General features: G+C 39.8%; 2 protein-coding genes across 2 annotated transcripts in view; both read left to right on the forward strand.

The window, feature by feature from the left end:
* senp7b (SUMO specific peptidase 7b) overlaps positions 1–8,215 on the forward strand; it is a gene marked incomplete in the record, with an annotated part of 19,823 nt that extends 11,608 nt beyond the window's left edge. Inside the window, 12 exon segments of the mRNA XM_025903039.1 lie at positions 1–32; positions 271–338; positions 413–529; positions 1,154–1,275; positions 1,384–1,403; positions 1,406–1,476; positions 2,849–2,925; positions 3,392–3,447; positions 4,572–4,615; positions 5,040–5,108; positions 6,943–7,093; positions 7,667–8,215. The exon segment at positions 1–32 is cut by the window's left edge and continues 192 nt beyond it. Coding sequence (XP_025758824.1) covers positions 1–32; positions 271–338; positions 413–529; positions 1,154–1,275; positions 1,384–1,403; positions 1,406–1,476; positions 2,849–2,925; positions 3,392–3,447; positions 4,572–4,615; positions 5,040–5,108; positions 6,943–7,093; positions 7,667–7,822 — 983 coding nt within the window.
* Positions 8,216–12,104: 3,889 nt separating this feature from the next.
* Positions 12,105–24,619, forward strand: part of impg2b (interphotoreceptor matrix proteoglycan 2b) — a 31,164-nt gene continuing 18,649 nt past the window's right edge. The window contains exons 1-8 of the mRNA XM_019351196.1: positions 12,105–12,183; positions 13,015–13,224; positions 15,630–15,796; positions 16,090–16,118; positions 17,038–17,064; positions 18,322–18,374; positions 20,132–23,157; positions 23,255–23,413. Of these exons, the coding sequence (XP_019206741.1) occupies positions 12,105–12,183; positions 13,015–13,224; positions 15,630–15,796; positions 16,090–16,118; positions 17,038–17,064; positions 18,322–18,374; positions 20,132–23,157; positions 23,255–23,413 (3,750 nt within the window). The remainder of the gene's footprint in view (positions 12,184–13,014; positions 13,225–15,629; positions 15,797–16,089; positions 16,119–17,037; positions 17,065–18,321; positions 18,375–20,131; positions 23,158–23,254; positions 23,414–24,619) is intronic.

Here is a 24,619-nt window from a genome sequence, read left to right on the forward strand (position 1 = left end):
AGCACCTCCTCAGACTGCTGGGACACTCGACGGTAAGAGATGCCTCCTCCTCTCCCTTCACCTCCTCTGAGCTCCTCTGCTCTTGCTCTGGCGCTGAACGCCATCAGGACAGACTATGAGACTAAAAGTTATGGTTGAAAACAGATCATTAAATAAAGAGACACAGATTGTAACCTGATACACAAACTAATCAGTGTGTCACAAAACGTTACTATTAAAGGTCAAAGGTCACAATTAGGTTTAACGTCACAGATGTGTGTTTCCTGACAGAGGTCGAGTCAGCTGAGCAGAGGTCAGAGAAACAAGTCCAGCCTAAACTCTGCTGGTCTTCCCACCAGGTAAAACCAGTATAACCAGTATAACCAGGACAAACAGTACATATATGGGCTTTAACCCTGAGTTTGGTCTCCAGGCTGATCCAGTACCCCGTGGCCCCCTGCAAAGGCCGCATCACCGTGACCAAGGAGGACCTGGCCTGTCTGGACGCTGGCGAGTTCCTCAATGATGTCATCATCGACTTCTACCTCAAGTCAGTTTGTCCACTTGTCCTTGCTTCCTTTGCTTTTTGCTTTCTTTACATTCCTCCCCTCTTTCCCTGCCCCCTAACCTCTTGCTTCTTCTTTCTTTCCCTCACGCTTTCTCTACATTCTTCCTTCTTTCTTTCATTTCTTCACTTCCTTTTCTCCTTGATCTCTCCTTTATTTCTTCCATCCCTCCATCATCCTTCTTTTTTACTTCCTTACTTTCCTCTTTACTTCCTTCCCCAATTTCTTCTTCCTATCTTCCTTCCCTCCTTTCACTTCTTTTCTTCTGTTTTTCCTTCCTTCTTCCTTCCTTACCTCTTTCCCAGATTCCTTCATTCCTTCCGTCCAGCATTCTTCCCTTCTTTCATCCACTCATCCTCATCCCTTTTTTTATTCTTCCTTGCTTCTGCCTTCATTTCTACTTTATTTCCTTCTTCCCTCTTTACTTCCCTCTCTCATTACTTCCTTCCCTCCTTCCTCTTTTTTCCCTATTCCTTCACTGTTTTCTCCCCCCAACCCTGATTCCTTCTCCCATCCTTCCCCCGCCTGCCTCCCACAGAGGTTTCAGAGGTTGTAGTAGCTGTTGGTCACCTGCAGAGGTCCCCCTCCCCTCCTTCTGTGTGCTGCAGGTATCTCCTCCTGGAGGGCGTTGGCAGCTCGGTGGCTGAGAGGAGTCACGTCTTCAGCAGCTTCTTTTACAAGCAGCTGAGCAGACGGCGAGCGGCTGGCGAGGGCACCGCCCCTATGTCCCGTAAGAGCAAGCGCGTGCATCTCTCTTCTTTTTTTTTTTTTTTCTTTTTTTTAAAAAGGTGTGCGAGGTTTCAGTTGTTTGAGTATCTCTGTGCTCGTGTGTCCTCAGTGACCGTCACACACGGCACCAGCGGGTGAAGACGTGGACCCGCCACGTGGACATTTTCACCAAAGACTTCCTGTTCGTGCCTGTCAATCAAGAGTAAGTCCCTCTCCTCCTCCACCTTCACAGTGGCGCTGTGGTCGGCTGGAATAAAACCTCCTGGAGCCGCCCGCGCTGACCTCAGCTCCTCGCCCCACATTCAGAGACGCCACTTTTCAATAAAAGCTGCACTCGAGCACCTCATCAGCGCGCGTACCTGCCAGCTGGCTGCACACGATGGCTTTACCAGAGACGCTTCCTCCACTGTCGCTCCACTATGACCCCAGGCCCCGCCCCCCCTCAGGGTCCTCATTAACATCCAGACCTGCTCAGGACATCTTAAACCTCAGGCTGCTTTTACGGCGTCTTTGCACCATTCCTTCGTGTTTTTAACGAGGCCAGGCGACATTTTACCTCCACACTGAGAATATTTTCAGAGGCGCAGTGTGAATGTGGCATCTTCATACGTTCATACAGCGGATATCCACATGAAATACTCAGGCCTGAAAAACACATTAAACTAAAAAAAAAAAAAAAAAAAAAAGTGCAACCAAATCAGTTTAACTCCCACTCAGAGTCACGACCACAGACAAAACCTGGCTTTGTTTTCCTCTGAGCAGCTCCCAGCACCAACGTCACAGTTTCAATAATGTCCAACATAATGTCCCATTATTAATTATTATAAAATAGAGACTAACATTATTTTTTTATTATTACTGTTGAATAAAATGTCTGCTGATTTTGAGGGGGTTAGGTGGGACTATCTCCATTTTTTTTTTCACTTTATTTCATTATTTTTAACATTTTTTTAAAATGTTTTATGTATACGGTATATTTTTTTTTTTAAGTAGTTCCCTGTTATTTTTGTTGTTTTGTTTATGTAATTATAAAAAATGTTAGGCGTTGTTTTGTTTTTTTTTGTTTTGTTTTTTTTCAATTTTTATGTGATATTTCACAATTTTTGGCCATTTTTCTTTTGGTTTTGTGCCATTTTTATATGCAGTTTTTTTTTGGTTTTCTTTCTTCTGGGACATTATTTTTTTTTTAACACATGTATTTATTTGGTAGCCACTACTTTAATTTTATAAAAAAATTTTTTTATTGTTTTCAGTCCTTTCAATTCAGTTTTTTAAATTATTTTTTTACTGGTATTTTATGAAACTTTTTAGTGCAAAATGTCCTTTTTTTTTTCTTCGACCTTTTTAATTATTTTGTATATTTTTGATTTCTTACACATTCTTTTTTTTTTTTTCTGTACAAGCTCAGTTGTACCACATTTTTCCAGTCTTGTCTTTTTTCCTCTTTTTTTTTTTTTTTTTTTTTTTTTATATTTAATATTGAAAGTCTGAGTGTGTGTGGGTGTTTTTAGCTTTGGTTTTGGGTTGTTCTGCCCGTCTCTCCTCAGCTGTATGTTGTGGTTTTGTGTTGGCAGAGCTCACTGGTACCTGGTGGTGGTGTGTTTCCCGGGTCTGGAGGAGGCTCGGTACGAGGAGTTTCAGAGGCGAGCAGGTGAGCTGACCTGGTTTTTGTCTCAGTGGCTGAATGAAAGCTGTCTGGTGGCTTTGGTCATGTTCAGCAGAGCGTCTCTAATGGGCACCAGACGTACTGGTGTTTACGTTCCTCTGGGAGGCAGCGTTTTAGGGTATTTGGGGCACGATGTTCGCCAGCGCTGATTAAAACACCATGCTCGAAGTTGACACCCAAAATTAAAGGATTAAATGTTCCAGACTTAAATATGTTCTCCACTAAAGACCCATTTGGACATTTCTGAATCTTTATTGTCTATAAATCAGCTCGTAGTAAACTGGAGGTCACATCTGGTTCATCATCTGTGCTTATTTCTCCTTTTTTACCATCTTTCCGTTTCATTCATTGATCTTCATTTTTTTCCTTTGGTGTTCTATGTTTAACCTCACATGTAGTTTTATTTAGAGCTGCTCGTGAAGACTTGAACGTGTTTTTGTTGTTGTTGCAGGGAAATCCGGAGCTGCTGAAAAACCAAACTCTAGTCTCGTATCGCAGCAGCCACCAGTAAGTTCACTGTAGATAGACTGTCATCGCTTTCAGTGTGGTGTAAATATCTACTCGTATCATGACCACAGAAAGCTGGTGACATTCAGGTTGCGACATGGGTGGGTCTAAAATGTTTCTCAACTTTGAGGTGAGCAACTGAAGCTGGAATGATGAGAGTGAAAGGATGACTCACATGTAAATGCATCAAATGGTTACCTAGGCTACCAGAGCCTGAAATGTCCACTGGCAACCTGCCGTCAGCAACAAATAACCATTTTTCCAGTAAGTGTTCTGCTCTAAGTGTTCTGAGCTGATCTGAGAATGTGACGTCAACAGACTCCATGTCACTGACTGGCTAATCAGTGGTGTCACTCGATGAGTCGTGAGTGTCTCAAAATCAGAAAAATGCCATTTTTGAAACCTGGCAATGGGGAAAGTTACTGGAAAAAAAGCAACCAACATATACTATGACTGTAAATACAGGACTAATTTCATAGGCACTTTATTTATGGCAATTACACTTTAATTATAATACACATATACTGTAAGTACAGTGTAAACATACTGTAATTATAGATCAGCTCCACTGATTACACAGACTGATGAGCAGTAACTTTATTGTAATTAAACTTGAACTTGACTACCCTTTAATTACAGTTTAAATATACTTTTTCACTTTAGGTGTGAAGTTGATTGTAGTAAACTGTAATTACATGTGAAAGTTCCTGCTGGTTTCACAGTAATTAAGCAGTAGCTGGTATTTAAAGTGTAGGTACAGACTGTAAATCCACCAAACTGCAGCAGGTGTCCTCAGTCTGTGGAGGGTTTCCACCTCATTTCGTACAGCTGTGACGACATTATTTATTTATATTTATGTAAAACTGATTCTCTCTGAGATTTCATGCTGCACATTCATTACTTCACACAGTTTCTTTGGCTCAGACGATCAGTTCAGTGTTGAATCTTCTAGTGAGATCTGTTTGGGAAAACATGGGCTGACCTTTGTGTTGAATGTGAAATGTGATGGTTAGTTGATGCTGCTGAAGAGGAGGAGATGCAGTGTTCTTTACAATCATTGAGATGTTTGTCTCCGTTATTGTTTTAAAATCCTGTGTTTGAGTAACTGTGTTGTGTGTTTGCAGGAGTCCAGTGAGCAGGGCTGGAAGAAGGACACAGTCTTAAAGAGGTCAGAGTTCACCCACATGACATTTTACATCGAAATCAATCAGAAATGATCAGATTTTATTCTAGTATTTTTATTTAACCGGTCACTTTTTCTGCACATATGGCGATTTTATCAAGTTTATACATAATTTGGTTTCAATCACGGAGGTTTCTGTTCCTTATTTTACCAGACACATGTCAATGATGCCGTTTTTTTTAATGTTTTTCTTCATTTTTCTTCATTTTTCTTCAGTTTATTTGCTTTTTCTTATTACTTTTGTGACATTTCATGCAGATTTCCATTTTTTCCCAGTTTTTATTCCTTTTTTGTGCAGTCATATTTGTGGACCGTTTTCATTTTTTTTTTTTTTTTTTTTTTTTTTGTAAATTATTTGCAGTTTGTCCAGTTTTCTTCCATTGTTGTGTAACGCTCTCATCGTTTGCAGGCCGTGCATCCTGGTCATGGACTCACTGAAACTGTCGTACCACGACAACGTCTGCAGACTCATCAGAGAGTGAGTTCCACCTCAGCACGCACATCAGCAGGCACAGAGGACAGAAAACAAACCAAACCCACATTTATTAGTTATGTTATATTAATTTTTAATGAAATATTTAATATTAATATAGTTGACATAATTAAAATATTTTTAAACTGATTTTATGTGGAACACGGCGCTCAAAACTCTGTCAAAAAAGGTTTTAGTACGACTTTGGTAAGCTACGAAGCCGCACCACTTGATGGATTGTTGGAGCATTGCGGCTACCGTAGTCAGGAGCCTCACGGAGTAATCTGGGTCCAAAACTCCGTCCGCTTCAGGTCCCAAAGTCAAACGAACACTGCAGCATCACTGAGAGTTAAAAACTGTCTAAATTCTTTCATCTTTAATAAAATGATCAGCGTTGCTGCTTTACCAGGTGTAACAATTAAGTTTAACATCCAGGCATGAGTTTGGCTCAGTGAGATGAGTAGCCGCCTTGAGACTAGGAAGGCCAGGTTCGAATCCTGCTCACAGCAACATTTTGGGCAGCACGGTGGTTAGCACTGTTGCCGCACAGGAAGAAAGTCCTGAGTTCAATTCCACCATCAGGCCGGGGTCTTTCTGTGTGGAGTTTGCATGTTCTCCCCGTGTTTGCGTGGGTTCCCTCCGGGTACTCCGGCTTCCTCCCACCGTCCAAAGACATGCAGCTTGTGGGGATAGGTTAATTGGATAATCGAAATTGTCACTAGGTGTGATTGTGAGTGTGAATGGTTGTCTGTCCCTGTGTGTTGGCCCTGCGACAGACTGGCGACCTGTCCAGGGTGTACCCCGCCTCTCGCCCTATGACAGCTGGGATAGGCTCCAGCGCCCCCCGCGACCCTGAAAAGGATAAGCAGAAGCAAATGGATGGATGGATCCAGGCATCCATGAAAACAGAATTTATTAAATTTAATGGGAGTTAGAAGTTAGCAGGAAGTTAGCTTGCTAGTTTCCACCTAAACATGATATAGCATGTTCTGACAGAGATTTCTGAAAAAATTAAAACATACAGCTCTGCTGTCACTTCCAACATAAATGAAGACAAAACTAAACAGCAGTGACTTTTTTTTTTAGGGTTGCTGAAGTTGGGCCAGCTGGTATATAATGATGTGCTACGTGATGGTTAGCGACACAGCTATGTTAGCATAACATAAACACAGTAAAGCTGGTGGATGAATGCTAACTTTTTTCCACTCAATAAAAGTTCCAGAGGGTTCCTGATAGTTAGGGACAAATGCAATCGCATGGCATGATGCTGTAAACGGACCAAACTTCAGTCAGGAGAACAACTGAGATAATCCATCCACAATATAAGGTTAGTCATTAATATACTGGATAACAACATGGGAATAGAGCAGCTGCAAGAGAATTCAACATTAATGAATCAATGGTACAGAAGTGGAGGAAGGAAGAAGGAGTTGAGTAAAGTTTGACTTATCTGACTGTTTTGTTTCGCTTAATGCGCCTTATGATCCAGTGCACCTCATGGTCTGAAAAATACGGTAATATTATTAAATGTAATAATATTATATAAAGAATTAAATAAAAAGTACAAAAAATAAATAAATAAATAATGAAAGAAATGCTTAATACATGCACCAAAAATTAATTAAAAGGTATTATGATGTCAACACAATCACCTAAGTCAATGTCAATTGCAGATTAATAAAGTGAGGGAATATTATTGATCAATTGATCACGTTCAGACTTAGTTTCACTGAGTAAAAATTTTGGGGGTTTTATGTTAGCGTCACAGTTGCTTTCACGTCCCTGTGGTATTTGAACATATTTAACTGTGACTCAGCGAGCTGGTCTTTGCTCTGTTCAGCTACCTGCAGGTGGAGTGGGAGGTCCGCAGGAAGTCGCCTCGTCTGTTCACGTCCGACACAATGAAGAGCTTCAACTGCAAAGTCCCTCAGCAGGACAACAGCAGCGACTGTGGACTCTACCTGCTGCAGTACGTCGAGAGCTTCTTACAGGTGAACACACACACACACACACAGGTGTTCACAGGTGTGAATGTTTTTAGTAAAATATTAACAAAAGATACAGAGAACAAAAGAGTAATAAACTGTGTGAAGCATATCAAGAATGTATTTAATTATCTAGAAAACAATAAATTGTAATTATAAAAATGTTAAAAAAAATCTCCAAATAATTATTTATTTTTGTCATTTTTTAAATAAATTGTATCAGAATAATATTTACCACACAGTAAAAATTCTATTAAAATATGTGAAAAATAACAACATAAATGTGTTTATGTTGTTACATACAACATAAACACAGAAACATAAATCACAGAATGATGCTGATAAAGAAAATATTAATTAAATTCCTTTTATTTGTTATGTTTTTGGGGGTAAATGTATTGAATCGTATTTCAAGTGCGTTATTCTGACATTATGACTAAAAATAATATTTGAATTATTATAAACTTACAGAAACGTGCTTTTTTTTTCCGCGTTGCTCTGTTATCGTCTTCATGGTGCGCTCTGTCTGATGTCCTGATGGTCTGAGGCTAAATCGAGCTCTCTGATTGGCTCCTCCAGAACCCCGTGGTGCACTTTGACATCCCGCTGCGGTTGGAGAGCTGGTTTCCGCGGCAGCGAGCGCGACAGAAGCGCGATGAGATCCGAAGTCTAATCATGAGTTTGCACCAGAGTCAGCTGAAGGAGGAGGAGCCAAAACCGTCGCCGAGCCGCTAACTTGCCGCCACCGCTGCTGCTGCTTCATTGACTGCTTCCTGTTTCACTCAGAGTCAAACTATATGTCTGTGAATGTACATAAATTTTTACTGACACTTCCTGGTTTTTAAAATAAAAGTATTTATTTAAATTTTACAATGTGAGGCTCTTATTTTGAAAGCCTGGAGCTGGCGTGCTGCAGAGTGAAACGTGTAATTGGTGAATTAATTGGTAATCAGTTGTGAGTGAAGTGAGGAGAGTGTGTCCTTGGTGTTTGTCTAAGCTGGGGTCAGAGGTCACTGGGTTACTACCAGCGAGTGTCTTGGTGTTTTCTAGCATTCCGACTTCTTTAATCCACTTTTTAAATTTATTTTCCTTCATATTTTAGTTGTCTCCTGTTCGAACATAATGCGATATGTTTTTATTTCTGTGTCTGTGTAAAAACCTGTTTATGTCTGCTTTTGTGTGCGTTCGATTGTGTGGGCTAGTTGGGTAATCTGTGGTTTTAGCTGAGTGCCTCCCCACTGAGAACCAATCAGCTTACCGCTTATTAAGTGGATCAGACAGGAGGGGGCGCCGGCCTCAAGGAGGGCTTATACATTTAAAGACAGGAGCGCCACAGTAGAGGCCAAGATTAGTGGATGAGCATAATGACCGCTAATTACTCACCTCTATGGAGCCCAAAAAAACTTTTTTAACTGAGGTGGGACGCTCCATAGAGCCGCTGCATGTCAACGTAACGGCTGTCAGAAAACTGAGAGAATAAAGTTTTCTAACCAAAATAAACTTGTTAAAATTTAAAAACATTAAAAACACCTTAGAAATGTTGGCCTGTGCTCTCCTGTGTTTGTTGTCTGGCCTTGGTCTGACATCAGTTCAGCCCAGTTTGGTCCCTTTTTGGTTCTGGTTGGCTCTGGTTAGGGAGCCCCTGACTCCTGAGCAGTGTTGGGAAGGTTACTTTTAAAATGTATTCCACTACAGAATACTGAATACATGCCCCAAAATGTATTCTGTAACGTATTCCGTTACGTTACTCAATGAGAGTAACGTATTCTGAATACTTTGGAATACTTAATATATTATCATGCTGTTTACAGCTACATGAATGTCCTATTGCTGTGATTTATTACTGTTACTGAAGGTACGTAGTACGAAACGTAGTAAAGGGACCTCTGGCTAATACGTCCGGTTCCCTGTCGGGCTGGTAGCCGAAAACTAGCTTTACTTTGTTGTCTGGGTCAACTTTGCTTGCCAGAGACAGAGAGAGGCGTTGAAAGGCTGCTCCGACGGAACTTATTGTTTCCGGAGGAAAACACGAACACAGTGTACAGTCGAGTCTTAATAGCTTACTTACAAATGGGCTCGTCAGGCACTCTTCTTGGCTGCAGTGGTTATTATTATATTTACATGCTTGCAGCTCCCGTTTTTGCTCCGTGACAGCTCGGACTTTTCCTTTCTCTCCCTCCCTCGCTCACAGACACATAACGTGTATGGCAGTCCATTCTCCCTGCAGCACGGACTACACTGCCCATCAGGCTACATGCTTTAGAGCCATGCCTGTAGCATTCTGCCTTTTAGCTTAGCACAACAACAACAACAAAAAAGCGCTCTCTCACCCAGGAAACACGCAGAGAGAGAGCGTCACCCTGTAACCATGGCAACCGTAACGCTGCCGCCTGGAACCAACAGAACGTAGCTGTCAAACAAACCCAAACAGTCCTGACCCGCGACAATATGAAACAGGGAAGTACCGCCGTGTAATCCATTTATTTCAACAAAGTAACTGTATTCTGAATACCACCTTTTTAAACGGTAACTGTAACGGAATACAGTTACTCATATTTTGTATTCTGAATACGTAACGGCGGTACATGTATTCCGTTACTCCCCAACACTGCTCCTGAGTCATAGTCCAGCCCAGTGTGGCCCTCTGTTGGTCCTGGCCTTGGATGGACTCTAGTATCTCTTACATCTAGCCTTGGTCCAACCCTCTTTTGTTTGGACCTTGGTCCTGGATTCAATGGGGCTCCGTTCTGTCTCTTCTCTGGTTCTGGTCCTGGTTTGACTCTGAACTGATTGACTGACCTTTTTTAGGCCATAGAACCAGTTAATCTTAGCGATGGGAGGTTGAGATTAGACAGATTTATGGTCGCTATGAGACCTCCCAAAATAATCTAAGTGAGCCCTGAAAACGGAAAACTAAGTCATAGCTCGAATAAATCCTTCTCCGTTTGTTTTTCATTCAACCTGCATATTTCTTTAGAGGTTTCTTCACTGTGTCTGTAGAACGTATCTATATAATAAAATAGATCATGTAAAGATAATAATACATATAATTTTTGTATATTTCATGTAAATTATGTTAATATGGACATGTGACATGTAATGCAAGATTAAGTGGTTTGATTTTTTTTTTGTCATGTATTGTAGATTTTTTTATTATTTTTCGTTATTCACTGCAAAAATGTTAAATTACAGAAAGATTTTGATTAAAATGGTATTGAAACCGAGTGTGAGCTTAACTTTTAACATGTTAGCACTTTCTGCTGAAATCATAAAAAATACGATGAATAAATCATTTAAACCTTATGGATAATCTGAAAAATGCAAAACCTAACAAAGTAATCTGAGTAAAGACTGATGACTGGGTTATTCATGCTCTCAGGAGCTTTTGAGAATTTATTTTATATTTAGTGTCACTTAAATGTTTTTTTTTTTCTTTCTTTTTTTTAAATGACTGTGAAGACTGTAATGTTACCCGAGGAAAAATAAACATATGACATATTTATGGTTGTCACTGCCACCACTGACTTCATCTGGATTTAAGATGGATGGGTTGGACTGAAACCATGTACTGGTTGGATTTTGGCTGTAATCTAGCTGGAACGTTGCTGATTTCTGACTGGATTCTGCTGGAAAATTTGAATCAGTGGACATAACCGCAGAAAAATATATACAGGATGCATGGTCACTTATACAACCAGTCAATTCAGATGGATTGACTGGATTATGGCTACATCCTTTGTGAGTTTTCATTGTAATCTGGCTGGATTGTGGCTGGAATCAGACACTAACTTTGTCCTATTGGATCAGAAATGTGACTATAAAACACCACTCAACGCAACCACTCAATCTCAGCTCAGTCGCTGGATTCTTGTATGATCCATTGTAGAGACAAAGTTGCCTTAACGGACTTGATCCCATAAATATAAATAGAAGACTGATTTAGGGTCATTATTAGAATCAGACATGTTAGTATTTCACCAGGCTGGATTGTAGATGTATTCAGACAGCAATTTTTTTTCTTAGTGAAGAGGAAATGTATGCAGCTCTAGAAAATAAATGCAAGATATTTTAGACATAACAATCACTGAGCTAAAAATGGAATCAGACTAGACTTTGGTAGGATTCCATCTGAATTCAAACTGGTCTCAAACTGTATTATGGACCTATTCTGGTTAATGACTTCTGATGCAATCTAGCTGGATTATTGCTGGATTGTACATTGATTTTGACTGACTTGTGGTGCATTTCAGTTGGATTGTAGCTGGAATCAGCCAACGACTTTGTCTTAGTGGAAATGAAATGTGCTCCTAGAAAAATAAAGGAAAGGATCATTTATGGTCATCATCATTCTGGCTGCACCACAGAAGAACCTTTCCTTCACAAATGTCAGTTGTTTTGGAAATTACCTTTTTTGTAGAAGATTTATTTTAATGATAATGTATCTTGGACTTTAAAGAGCTGCATTTGAGCACAAAAACAAAATAAAATAAACTGGATTATCTGACAGGGCTTCATTTTTTTTTTTTTTTCCAGTCATTTGTTATTTAGGATTATTTTCTGTTTCTCTCAGCATGGTTGTGGTGGTTAATGTTGTTACCTAGGTCTGGATTTAACCTGTCGCCTCACATTTTCTTGGGCTTAACTCTATATTTTACCACTAAGTTTGAACCCTGAGCACTGTCTCCTTGCCCGACACAGCCTGTTTGTTTGATTTCCTTCTGACTGGCCCGTCGCACCGTGGCTCTGACAGTCATCCACTCCAACAGCTTAACAAATAGGATTAGAGCGAAGAGGAAAAAAATCTCCGGCAGCAGCAGCAAAGTCCCATCTGCTCACCTGAGAGGAAGCGGCCTGGAGACAACACACACTTTAGGACCTCTTTTGTCTTCTCTTTTTCTATTTCTTCTGCCATGAGATCTGGTGGATGGATGAGCAGGAAGCTGCTGATGAGCTGAGGACGTGGAAATAAGGAGCAGCGAGTCCGGGGTGGATCTTTGGGGGAGGTTTTTCTTGAGAAATGGCTGGAAAGTGTGGGAAGCTGGTGATGTGGGTGCTTGGGGCCATGCTGCTTTCATGCTGCTTGTACATGGAAACAGGTCTGTATGAAGATGTTATTAACAGTTATTTCTTTCCTTTTATTGATAAAATGCTCTGAATAATAGTGCTACTTTACAAAGTAAAAGCACAGTGTCATCAGCAAAATATCACAGTAAAAGTCATGACCGATGTTTCACATGTTTTGATTCTTTTAATAAAAATGTTTTAGTATGTGCTGAAGCATTGCATAACAGGGGAAAAACAGCACCATCAGTCAAGTAAAAGTTTGGAGTAGCACTAATTCTATTTACTTTGATCAGATTATTGATCCTGACACATCAAATCTTCAGTAGTGTTTTCCTGCTGGAGCCATTTTAATCAGCGGCTCCTAATCTGGGGAGGTGTGGCCCTCAAATGGACCATCAAAGGAAGACCAGTGACACATTAAAAATGGGAAGGATGGGATAGAGTTTAAGTAGGAAAATACAATAGAATTATACTTCTGGTACTCAGTGTGGTAACTTTTACTATGTTAAAATGAGGTCAGACTCAAACTGCAACAGTAAACTTTGCCTTTTGGGTAACTTCCACAATTATTGAAATGAAAGTGAATGAGAAATTTAAATGTCTGCTTCTTTAAAATCAACTGATTTATCAGCTAGTCAGTCAACAGAAGGCTATTTGGCAAATATTTTGATTAGGTGATTACAATTTAAAGCACTGTTAGTTCCAGTCCTAATAGAAAAAAAAAAAACTGACAAAAACAGAACCTATAATTTGTTTTTAAATATGAAGTAACTTTAAGGTAACAGTCAGGTACCTGTAAAGCAGTACCATGTACTTTAGCTGTCCTTAATATTAAGTATAAAGCAGCACTGTTTAAACCACAGATGCCACCTTTGAGCTGGAGGTGGGTTTAGAGGAGAGTGGAGAATCTACAGGGGAGCCAGTGGCAGGCTCTGATGAGTTGTTATACAGACGACACGCCGCTCTAACTCGAAGGAAGAGGGACGTCTTGTTTCCCAGTGGAGTAAAGCTTTGCTCTCAGGAGACGTTCGACCAAGCTATTGCGAACCACCTCAGCTACTTCCATCTCAGAGGTACGTCTCTCCGCCCATCTGCACTTCTTTCGATTCACCTGCCTTTATTCTGATATTTGTGCCTGCAGGCGACAAGGTTTTCCCCTTCATCTTCTCTTCAAAGCTAGAGCGTTTTCACTCAGGCTCTGATCCAAGCATAAGCTTAAGTAGCAAGTCTGCTGTCACCTCTGCGGCAGAGGTCAGAGGTCATGCAACGCCAGATGCACTGTTTCTTAACAAGCCCATCAGCTTCAAGTTCAGCCTTTTGGTTTCAGTTCTGTCAATCGTGTTGAGTTGCTGGGATTTTCTGAGCAGATTTAAAGCATGAGAAACTAAGTCAAATCTCTACTTTAATCAAGTTTATCACTCTATATCAATCAAAAAACATCTCTCTGTATTTAAGTCTAGCTATGGTTTAGGCCTTAACACAACAACACAGACATAAGCACTTAAAGAAACCACCGAGTAAAGCTCACATGGATCCAAGGTGAACAATCAGCTTCAAACATTTATTACAGTGAAAACATGTCTCTGTGTGTCCTAGTCTCTATTTGGGTCAAAAGAAACAGAACAATCATTAAAAAGTTCAGATTTTTTTTTTAAATAGCAGCAACATGAGCCAAAGCAAACTGGACCAACACATGAGCTAAATTAACTTTATTGCTGTTACAAAAAATGTTGGCAGGAGTCATGCAACAGGATTTAACACAATGCACTCAAACACACAAAGAACCACAAATACAACAGCTTCATAATTCATCTGTCTCATAACCTGAACATATTAAAATAACACAATGATCAGTAATAATTGGGAAAGAAAAGCCCAGAGTAAACACAACAAGAAAGGTTTCAGAAACAAGCACTGAATGCTTTTGGCATGAAAAGACTTCTTTCATATGCTTCATAATCTAACTGTTGATTTGATTGAATTCATTAAAAACAGACTCATAAATGACATTTTGTACAGAACATAATTTTTTTTAAAATTAAATAGCAAATGAAACATCTGCGTTTCTTTTTCTCTGATGCCAGAAACAAAAAAAGTATTTCCTCGTTTATACTGATGCTTTTGTCTGACCTTCATTGCTGGAATTTGTTCATTGATTTCAATTTCGCTGATCACGTACTGTTCCTGTCTCATCTGCTTGATTATAACATTAAAATTAGTTATGCTTATGATTTCATCAACGTTCGGACGTGGTTTCTGCTGGCATGATGCTAACTAAAACTAATCCCACATCAGTAACTACCAACCCCTTAAGCACATTCACACATTCAGTTTTTTTTTTGAGGGGGGGGGGTAATCTTGGTTCAAACTCTGTATAAAGCACCAGCAATGTGACATTGTGGAAGAAACAGCTCTTTTTAGGCCTTGTTTCTTTTCCATTCCACTCTTTCTCTTCAGATTCATTGATTTCTTTGAGCACATTCACATTACTATGTAACTTACTACAACTACTATATGTCCATTGTAGCCCCAGGAGATTAGCATTAACAAATATGTTCAAAGTGACAGAAAGCAACAAATAGAAGCAGCACAGTGTTTTTTTTGTTGGTCTGCTGTGGATGGATCTTGGATTGAATCTGTCTTGGCCTGAAGACAGAGGTGTTTTTAAAATGTAGTTGCTTTTGATGTAAACCTGATTTATAATATGGAAATGTTGTACCCTCTCAAAAACACTTGCACATTGGTAGTACGGGTCAGGTGCTCCACTTGGTTCAATATCAGAGCACTATCTAAAGAAGCCTCTAATCATATGGAATTAAAGATATTTATATAAATTTATAGTCTAATTTTAGTCTCTTTTTGATTTCCGTTGTTTTCGACCAACTCGGGTCTTTTTGCAGATTCCTCTGTGATAATTTCCCTTTCATCCCCAAAGAAATCTTTTGGACTCTTTCACAAATGTATTCAAGTATTATTTGAGTGAAAAAATCTGGGACAATATCACAGCAGCTTATGGAAAATATTCACTTATTCTTACTGTAAAGGGATTTTTAACTCGCTCAAGAAAAGATGTATCCAATGTCCATATAAGTAAAAATAAAAGGCAGCTAGCCCTTCTGCAAGTATCAACACAGTAAATACATAATAAACACATTCCTCTTCTCTTCAGACTTGAGGGTTGATATGATTTACCTGTTGAGTTTTCACATTTACATTACGTCACATATAGGTTAAAAGTCCTATCAGTCAGAGCTTGCAGGGGTGCTATTAGATGTTGAAGTAAAAAAATGGAGGCAGACCAAAAGCTGCTTGTTAGGGCAAGATTACGTCTAAAATAGTCATGTAGCTTTGTGAGGACCACAAACCTGACAAATGACAGCCTTACAGACAACTTTTGTTTTTTAATGTGGACCCAACAGTAAGTTTTACCTTTCAGGATCTTATTATCTTCAGTAATTGGTGTCTCTGTGTGTTTTAGTGTGTCAGGAGACAGTTTGGGAGGCCTTTAAGATCTTCTGGGATCGGCTGCCAGAGCGGGATGAGTACCAGGGCTGGGTGAGCCGCTGCATGGATGGCTCCATCAGTGTCATGGACATCGGCAGATTCTTCAGCCAATCGGAGGAGCACCGAAGCCTCATCAGGAGTGTAAGAACACCACTAAAACTATTAATTGATCCATTAATTGATATCTTAAACAGTAATAAAAATGTTTATAAGTTGCAGCCCTGCTTTCAGATAGTGGTAATGGTGCAAAGTGTTTTATTCTCCACTCTTCTCATTATTATACATTTACAAAAAGAAGATTGCTGGTTTTCCATTCTTCCCCTTCCACATTAAATTAAAATTAACAGGCTAAAACAAACCATGTTCGTGCTCCTTTGAGAAGTTGTACATTTTGGTGATATTCTTTGCTGATTATGTGTTTTTCTGTATTTCAGAGAGTTGCTCTGGTTGCTCCAATGAACATGTAAGTTACCAGCAATTAGACAGTCAAATGTGTTATTGTGTAAACTGTACAAATATAAATTTAACAAATCACTAAGTGACGTGTCATGTCCATGGATTTCTTAAAAAGTAAAAAACAGTAAATAATGTTGTCAGGTCAGACAGGACTAATTAACGATTTGAACTATGAAAGCTTTCAAGCAACAAAACACCTTAATCAACAATTTTAATAATACTGCTAATTATAAACAGTCTACATGCAATTCAGCAGCACGGTCGCACAGGGGTTAGCATGGTTGCCTCACAGCAAAAAAGTCCTAAGTGTAATTCAACCATCAGGGTCTTTCTGTGTGGACTTTGCATGTTCTCTCCATATTTGCTTGGGTAGTCCGGCTTCCTCCCACAGTCCAAAGACATGCAGTCAGTGGGGTAAGGTTAATTGTTGACTCTAAATTACCCATAGGTGTGAATGTGAGTGAGAATGGTTGTCTGTCTCTATGTGTTGGCCCAGCGACAAACTGGCGACCTGTCCAGGGTGTACCCTGCCCCTCGCCCTATGATAGCTGGGATAGGCTCCAGCTCCCTGCCACCCTGAATTGGATAAGTGGAAGAGAATGGATGGATACATGTAATTCATAGTTTATTGCTTTCATATAACATTACTTTTAACTTAATAAGTCTGTGGTCTTTAAAATAAAATATCTCACTTCAACACAACACATTTTACAACACTAGTTCAAAGCAAATTATGAGTTTATGCACTATGTATAGCCTAACAGTATTAAATTAAGTTTAATCGTGATTAAATCAATAAGATTTCTGAGGACCTGACACTGAAGTAAATGGTTTGTTAGACTTTTTGTACCAGCAGTGATTAGTTCAAAAACTAAAAGTGGTGGTTGTGTATTTACATCTATGTTGTGTTTGATCACCTGCTGCAGTGTGCCCATCAGCCCTACTCCATGCAGGTAGGCCTGCAGACACTGAACACCAACCACAGAGCTGGGCTGGAGTCAGGCAGTGGAATTAGGGGGCCTATTTTGCTAATTTAGTGCTCTGTATTCTGACTCTGGGACTTCAGAACTTATTACTTATTATTTATCATATACTGAATCTCTATGCAGCCCTTCAGAATCAGAATACTTTATACATTTCTAAGGAAGTTGCTCCAAGACAATACGGAGAGTAAAAGACTGAACTAAATTAAATAATACAATATATTAGAAAGTTAAGTCAAGTCCTAATATATATACAAATATAAATATCGAGAATATTACAGAGATTAAACACATGTGATTGACATTGTACTGTAAGTCCCCCCCCCCCCTTTTCTGGAAGCCAGCGAGGGGCAAACAGACTTTCTGAGCTGTGTGTAGTAAATAAATGCATGATGTAATTCAGACAGTTGAAAGAACAGTGGTTAACTCATTATTTAACACTATATCTGACAGTGTTTGTTGGCATTAGCACTAAGATCTAAATATATCAGAGCAGAAAATAAATAAAAAAGTAAACTTTAATCTAATCTAGAGTTTTTGAAGAGCTTTAATGACTCCAACCCAGAGACAGAAAACTGAGCTTTGCTGCTTTTTACCCTGTGCCGGACGCTGGCCAGTTTTAGAGTTCGGAGAAAAGAAAGTGGAGTGCTCGCGTGCGCGACTTGTTTATCATCTGTGCTTTCTTTGGCTTGCTGCACGTTTATTTATTTATTTTACAGTTGTGTGGTTTTTGTTAATAAAAATGCCTCAGTCCAGCTGCATGGGAATGGTTGCAGTTTAATGAATTTAAAGGGGAATGCCAACTATTTTAAGGATTCACAGATGTTTTGTGTACATTGACAATGAATGAGGCTCCAGGGTTTGTGGAGTTGTAGGGTTTGGTAAAAGTTGGACATAAATACGAGACTTTAAAATTGTTCTTCTCACTAAACTGGGAAACAGGAAGGACATAGAAACCTTAAAACAGATGATGTTCCCCTTTAGAAGTCACATTATCATGCTTTATGTGTCTTTTGTAGCACATAGAATCTTATTTTACTGAACAAAGTTAGACTTCACAGCACACCATCACAGAAGAGGACAAAAAAACAGACGTATTAAAGCATTAGTATTAAAGAAGCTGGCACTGTCCTACTGGTAAAATTCTGTTTCTCTCAGCTGAGTGCTGGAGGAGATAAATCACGTTTTTGCTAAATGCTTTGCGTTTTGTCTCTGTTTGTCTTGTAGCTCGGAGACGCCGACCACTCAGACTGGAGATGCAGTGGCCGAGATCTCACCAGGTAAATATTTTCGATATCAGGGAGTCTCCATTACCCTTTCAATGTTCTAATGAGCTTTTAATACAATAAGCAGTTATTCTTAAGATACTTCTAGATGCTTTAGTTATTTTCCAGTGTATCAGAAATAATTCCCATCATGGTAATCAGTTCACCTGGCAATATTTGTCTTTTGGGCTCTGTGCTCTGGTCAGTATAAGCCAGTTATTCAAAACGTCCTCAACTTTGACCAATTTTTTTTTCAAGAACACAAAGTACATTAAGATATGTTTGGTAGTAACTTAGTAACTTGGCAGACAGAGCCTTTTACTCTGTTTGGTCAGAAAGCTCAGCTTTGTCCAGAAACACGTTTTGGACTAAAGCCAATCACGGCTCACTGTAGCCTCAACATGTAGCTACAGGTGTACACAAGGAGCACCATTGCTGATTACTTGATTTATGCATCTCCAAAGATACATCTCAGCAAACTTGTACAGAGAAGGGTGTTATCATTATCTATTGTACCCTAATAAATTGTGGGTCAAGGAAGTTGATAAACCCACCAGGACTTTGGTTTAAAACTGATAAACTAAAAAAGAAAATACTGATTTGAGAAGCCCCTGTGCATGCCACAAACTTCTAGTTTAGGGATGTTTTGCCATCTTTGGCATTGCCCTAACAAATATTCACGAATGGGCTTTACAACTAGCTGAAGGGATCTAAGGACTGGATGTGCATACAGATTAGTGCCTCACTGGTGACTCTTTTACAAGCCACGGAAAGTCTTTGTTGACCCCCCAGTTGGTGGCACAAAGTGTCAGCAGCCGCAGTCCCTCACCTTACAACCAAATCTGTCTTATGTGAAGTAGGAGTGGGTGTAGGAGGCTGATTCCCGTCACACGCTCCGCTCTCAGAATAGATCTGTAAGCCTATTTACGGGCAAGTGTCTGGTCAATGGATGGAGACTGAGTAGAGGACTGGGAGCAGAAATGTGGACGTGACAGAGTTACTGCAGGACAACTATCAGGGTTAGTGAGATCACAGCTACAGAAGGTTCATTTTGACCCTGTTTTTGTAGACTTTCATGTCATCATCAGTACGATTTCTGTCAAAGTGCATCAGCTATGAGGTCTTCCCAATTACACCAAACAGAAAGAAAACTGCAGAATGTTTTCATGACACTCTTGGTTCATGAAGTCTGTGATTTTCATGATAGTCCCCAGATCTCAATGAGATTCTCAACAGAACCTCTGCTGTCAGAAGTCATGATTTGCAGCCTTTTTTTAGCAGATCATTTTAAGGATTAGTTACTTGTTGGCAGACCTAGAAGTTATTTTATCCACAAGGAAAACATGGCAGACTTCCAGTGGAACTTTAGGTCGCAGGTTAGCATTGTTAAGTAACATTCTTCAGCTCTGCAGTCAATGCCAATTACAAGCAGGAACAAAGAGGTGAAGGGCACACCTTGTTTTATGAAGCTGAAAACTGCAATACAGGATAAACTAAGTATTTCTTAAAAACTGGTGCTCTTTTCTTCAGTTCTTTTAAGCATTTTACACTTACCCTCATTGTTACAAAGAACCCATTTATGATATCTGATAAGTTGAATATATATACAAAAATGTTTTGGTGTTGTTATTTGTTGTATTCAACGTTAAACTGTATCAACAATAAGGTGAGCATCATTTAAAAATTCTGCAAAAGAATTTGGTTGTAATGCTTAAAATGCTACCTTTTCTTTGTCCTCCTCTTTCAAGTTTTCTCTTTTTTTGCAACTATAGGAGAGAGTGACATCATCATTGGATCAGAGACAATCACAATCAAGCAAGATGATTTTACTTTAGGTCTTGAGGTCACTTCCTGGATTCCTCTGGCCTCTGTGACTAAAGGTCCACATCAAGAGTCTACGGCACATATTAACACTGAGGTTTTAAGTGTTGGGGGCCTGCTTGAGGATACTGTGGAGGTGGCAACAGAGGCTGATTACGCTGTTACACATAAGCCTTTAGATTGGATCGATCAGGAAATTGGGGAAGACAAAACTATCCCTGAAATATCAGATAAGGAGGAGGCTGTAGTTGAAGATGACAAAATCATTGGGCTCATCCCTGAAAATGTGATCATAGTTGACTCTGAGGTCATTCAGGAAGTTACCCCAAAAGGTGAGAAGCCTCCGTTAGAGGTTGTGGCCCATGAAGCACCCACAGAAGAAACTGTTGTGGTTCTTCCGAAGCCCACCACAGCATCAGAAACGATCACATTGAAGGAATTAGGGCAGAAGGTACATCCGAAGGTGACCTCTGAGGCTCCTTCAGAAGTCATGATACAGCACATCCCAAAGACAACCACAGAAGATGCTGTTGAGACAGAAATTGAAGAAATTCCAGACAAATCTCTGGATACCCATGACAAAACCTTCACGGAGGATTTTGTAGAGAAACCCTCACAGGATTTACAAGAGCCAATTGATGAAGCAATACCACTTCCAATTCCTGAAGAACCTGAAGACAAAATACATACACTTCCAGTAGAACATCCTTCAAAGGCAGTTGTAGAGGTGAGCCAAGAAGTAACCAAAGTCATCACAGAAGCAACAGAAACTATATTACTGATAACAGATGCAGAAGAAACTGAAATATTCAATAATGTGACTCCAAAACAAGGATCTGCCTCAAATGTAAAAACAGAAGTCCCCTCCCAGGCCTCTATTCTGACAACAACACATAAGATAGAAGTAACAGTTGTTGAATACACTCCAAAGGACAAACCAACACTAATGGCTGAGGTTACTTCTAAGCCTATTCTAATATTAGAACATGACAAAGGTGAAAAATATAGTGTCACAGAGGAACTGCCAACAATACAGATAACTTCATCCAAGGAACACAGCAAAGAAGAAATACCAGTGGTGTCAAAAGAGGAGGCAAAAGCAGAAGTCAAACAAGAAGAAGTTGTTCTGAAAGATAAGACTAAACAAATAACAAAGACTGGTGTAGAAGGGCCAAAAGATACAGTTGCTGAAGAAGTTGCAGTTCAAACAGTAACAGTCACAGCAACAGAAGCGGAAGCAGCAGCAAAAGAACTACACAAAGACGCAGAAGGGGCAACAGTTTTAGTGGAGAGTACATTAAAAACCTCAGACGATGTCACAACAGACAAAACAGAGGAAGAAAGAGCTGAGGTAGTTGTGGAAATACCTTTTGAAGAGGAAAAATATGTAACACAGATAGAAGGGAAAATATTGGAAGCTACAGGAGAACCAGTTAAAGATGAAGATGATACAACTGATGACTTTAGAGAAACTGTAGAGGAGGAAGGAAGAAAGGAAGAAACTATAGAACAACCAAAACTTTTAGTAGAAACTTTACATGAACCTGAACCTCTTGAACCTGTGGAAGAAATTGTAGATATAGTAGAACCTTCAGAAATTACTACAAAGGATGTCAAACCCGTAGAAGAAACCACAAAGGAGACTGAGCCCACAATAGAACCAGCAGAAGAAGTAGAACTTGTAGAAGTCATCAGAGAACAGACTAAACCTCTGGAAGAATTGGCACAAGAACTGGAACCTGTTAAAGAAACCACAGAAAAGACAGAACCAGCAGAAAAACCAGTGACAGAGGCCAAACCCGTAGAAGACACTCATGAGAAGTCACCACAACCCAAGAGAGAACCGACAAGAAAAACAGAACTGAATGAAGAAATTACAGGGAAACCTGAACTCAAAAACGATCCAGTTCAAGAAGCAGAAGGATCAGTACTTAAAGCAGTACCCAAAGAAGAACCAAGAGAAGGAGAACTCATAAAAGATACTACAGAAAAAACACAACCCACAACAGAACCAGCCCAAATTGAATCTATAAAAGAAACTGGTGAAAAAAATGAACCAACAAGACAATCTATAGAACAATCAAAACCCAAAATAATAACGGAGGATGATAAACCTGATCTTGTTTTAACATCTGTCAATAAAACTCAAGAAGCAGCTGAAGGGGAAACATTTGAGGACAGAGAAGAAGCTGCCTCTGAGAGTTTAGATGAGATAACGGAGAAAGAAGCTGGATTTGAAGATCCAGAAACAGATGAAACTTCATCAGAAGTTACAGAGACCCCTTCAGAATCTGATGAGGAAATCACTCATGTGCTTGTTGTTGTTCCAGAAGACACAGAGACATCTGCACCTGAGGTAACAGTGGAACCTCCAGGTGAATCTGAAGTGGAAATTCTCCTGGAAACCATCAAAAATAGCACTGCAAAAGTTACTAAATCTGAAGTTCCAGAGCCTAAATTATTCCCTGAAGCTGAGGAAGAAATCTCAAAGGCTCCACTTGAAACATCTCCAAAAGCTGTCACTGATGCCCAACCAGGCACAATTTCAGAGGTAGAAACCCCTGAGGAGGTCACCCCAGAGTCTCCTAAAGAGCTTCCCAGTAAGGAAGATGGCGCCTCAGATGAGGGCAGTATCCAGGTAGCTTCAGAAGATGCTGATCAAGAATCAGTTGAGGGTGACTCCCCAACTGAAGAAGCAGATGAAATCTTAACAGAGACTCCACTGGAAGTGGCACCTGAGTCAGTTGATTCCATCACCCTAGAAACAGTTGTGGATTTCACTGACGAGAGAACACAAAGTACTACACTGGGTACCACTGAGGAGTCTACCCCTACTTCCTATTTGGAGATGACGACCAAGTATGTGGTCGAATACAATAATGGCAACTTTCCCGATCTTATAGAGAGGGTTTATGACGTAAATGGCAACTTTTTTGGAAACAATGGCTTCAAGTTGGAGGATGAGGAGGAGAACTTGGTAAGAAGATATGTTTAATCAGTTGACTTGAGCTAATCCCTTCATACATGATGTTCCGGTACCAACCCCATACCTGTATGCCTACCTTCAAATTTAGATTGGTAATGAGATAGACACGTTACTTCTGCCACCGAGGCCCCTGAAGGATGAGGTGGTAGAGTTGAGCATGAAACTCAAAGAGGAAACCTACAACGATGCTCTGAGAGACCCAAGCAGCTTTGAGTATCAGCAGCTGGCCAGACACTTCAAACGCAGGGTGAGTCAACTATATTTTCAATCTGCTCTATATATGAAGGGGTCTGTGCAGACGTGCCATGTAAAGTGCTCTTTTTAAGATGCTTTACCACTATGAAATGTTGGGTTGAATATACTTGACTTTCTGAGATATCAACATACCTGCTGTAGTCATTACCTGAACAGTGGCTTGTATACAGCATTTAGAGTATGCTCACGGGTATTTTTCTAAAGAATTTTATATGCTTGACTGCAAATTCTTGGCATTAGATAACAGCCAAAAATGACAAATGAAAAAGAGTAGAAAAAGGAGTGTGATTCTTTTTTCATTCATATAAACCAAGAATATTAATGCAAATATTAATGACTCAACAAATCTGAAGAAGAACATTAGAATCTGTGGTCAATCTTTCATCACATCAGTGCAGCTACTTTAATTGAGTTTATTTCAGTGAGTGAAATGGATTTGAAAACTCTTTTTAAGGCTTAATATTAGGTCTGGTGGTGCTGCAATGTTTGTGTTTTTTGGAGTAGGAAGTGAAAATGTCAAAGTGAGAGTGGAGTCCCAAATTACTGGCAAATGCTAGCTAGTTTTCTCAGCAAGCTGACACAAATACTTGTGCATTTCTGTTAATTAACATCCAAACAAAATCCTAAAATTTCGCTCACCAAAAGAGACTTCTTGGATGGCCTATTAGTACAATTAAGCATAGAACAGCCATATTAGTACTCAGACAATTACATTTAAAATGCTCCAAAAAGCTCAACAGCACCAGCACAGTCTATCTTAGGGAATCGATTTGCTGACACGAAGCCTGGAAGACAGCTAGCAGCTCCAGCTCAATATGTCATCATCTATCTGCCAGTCAACGAGGTCATGCCTCTAATAATACAAACCTTAAGTCTTAATACAATTTAAACAGATGAGTTATAAAATTCATCCCCTGTATAGATGTTATGAAGGGGAAATTGGGGGGGGGGTGTTGTATCAGGCTGTAAACGTGTTTATTTCTGCTGTAAAGTTGGATATTCTAACACTGAATCACTGCTGGAGCCAGCCTTGAGTACACATTAGAACGGGGGGTGGGGGAACACCAGGCCTCAAGGACCGGTGTCCTGCAAGTTTTAGATGTGTCCTTGATCCAAAACACCTGATTTAAATGGCTAAATTACCTCCTTAACATGTCTTTAAGTTCTCCAGAGGCCTGGTAATGAGCTAATCATTTGA

This window comes from Oreochromis niloticus, linkage group LG23 (assembly GCF_001858045.2).
Source record: "Oreochromis niloticus isolate F11D_XX linkage group LG23, O_niloticus_UMD_NMBU, whole genome shotgun sequence".
Classification (NCBI taxonomy): domain Eukaryota; kingdom Metazoa; phylum Chordata; class Actinopteri; order Cichliformes; family Cichlidae; genus Oreochromis; species Oreochromis niloticus.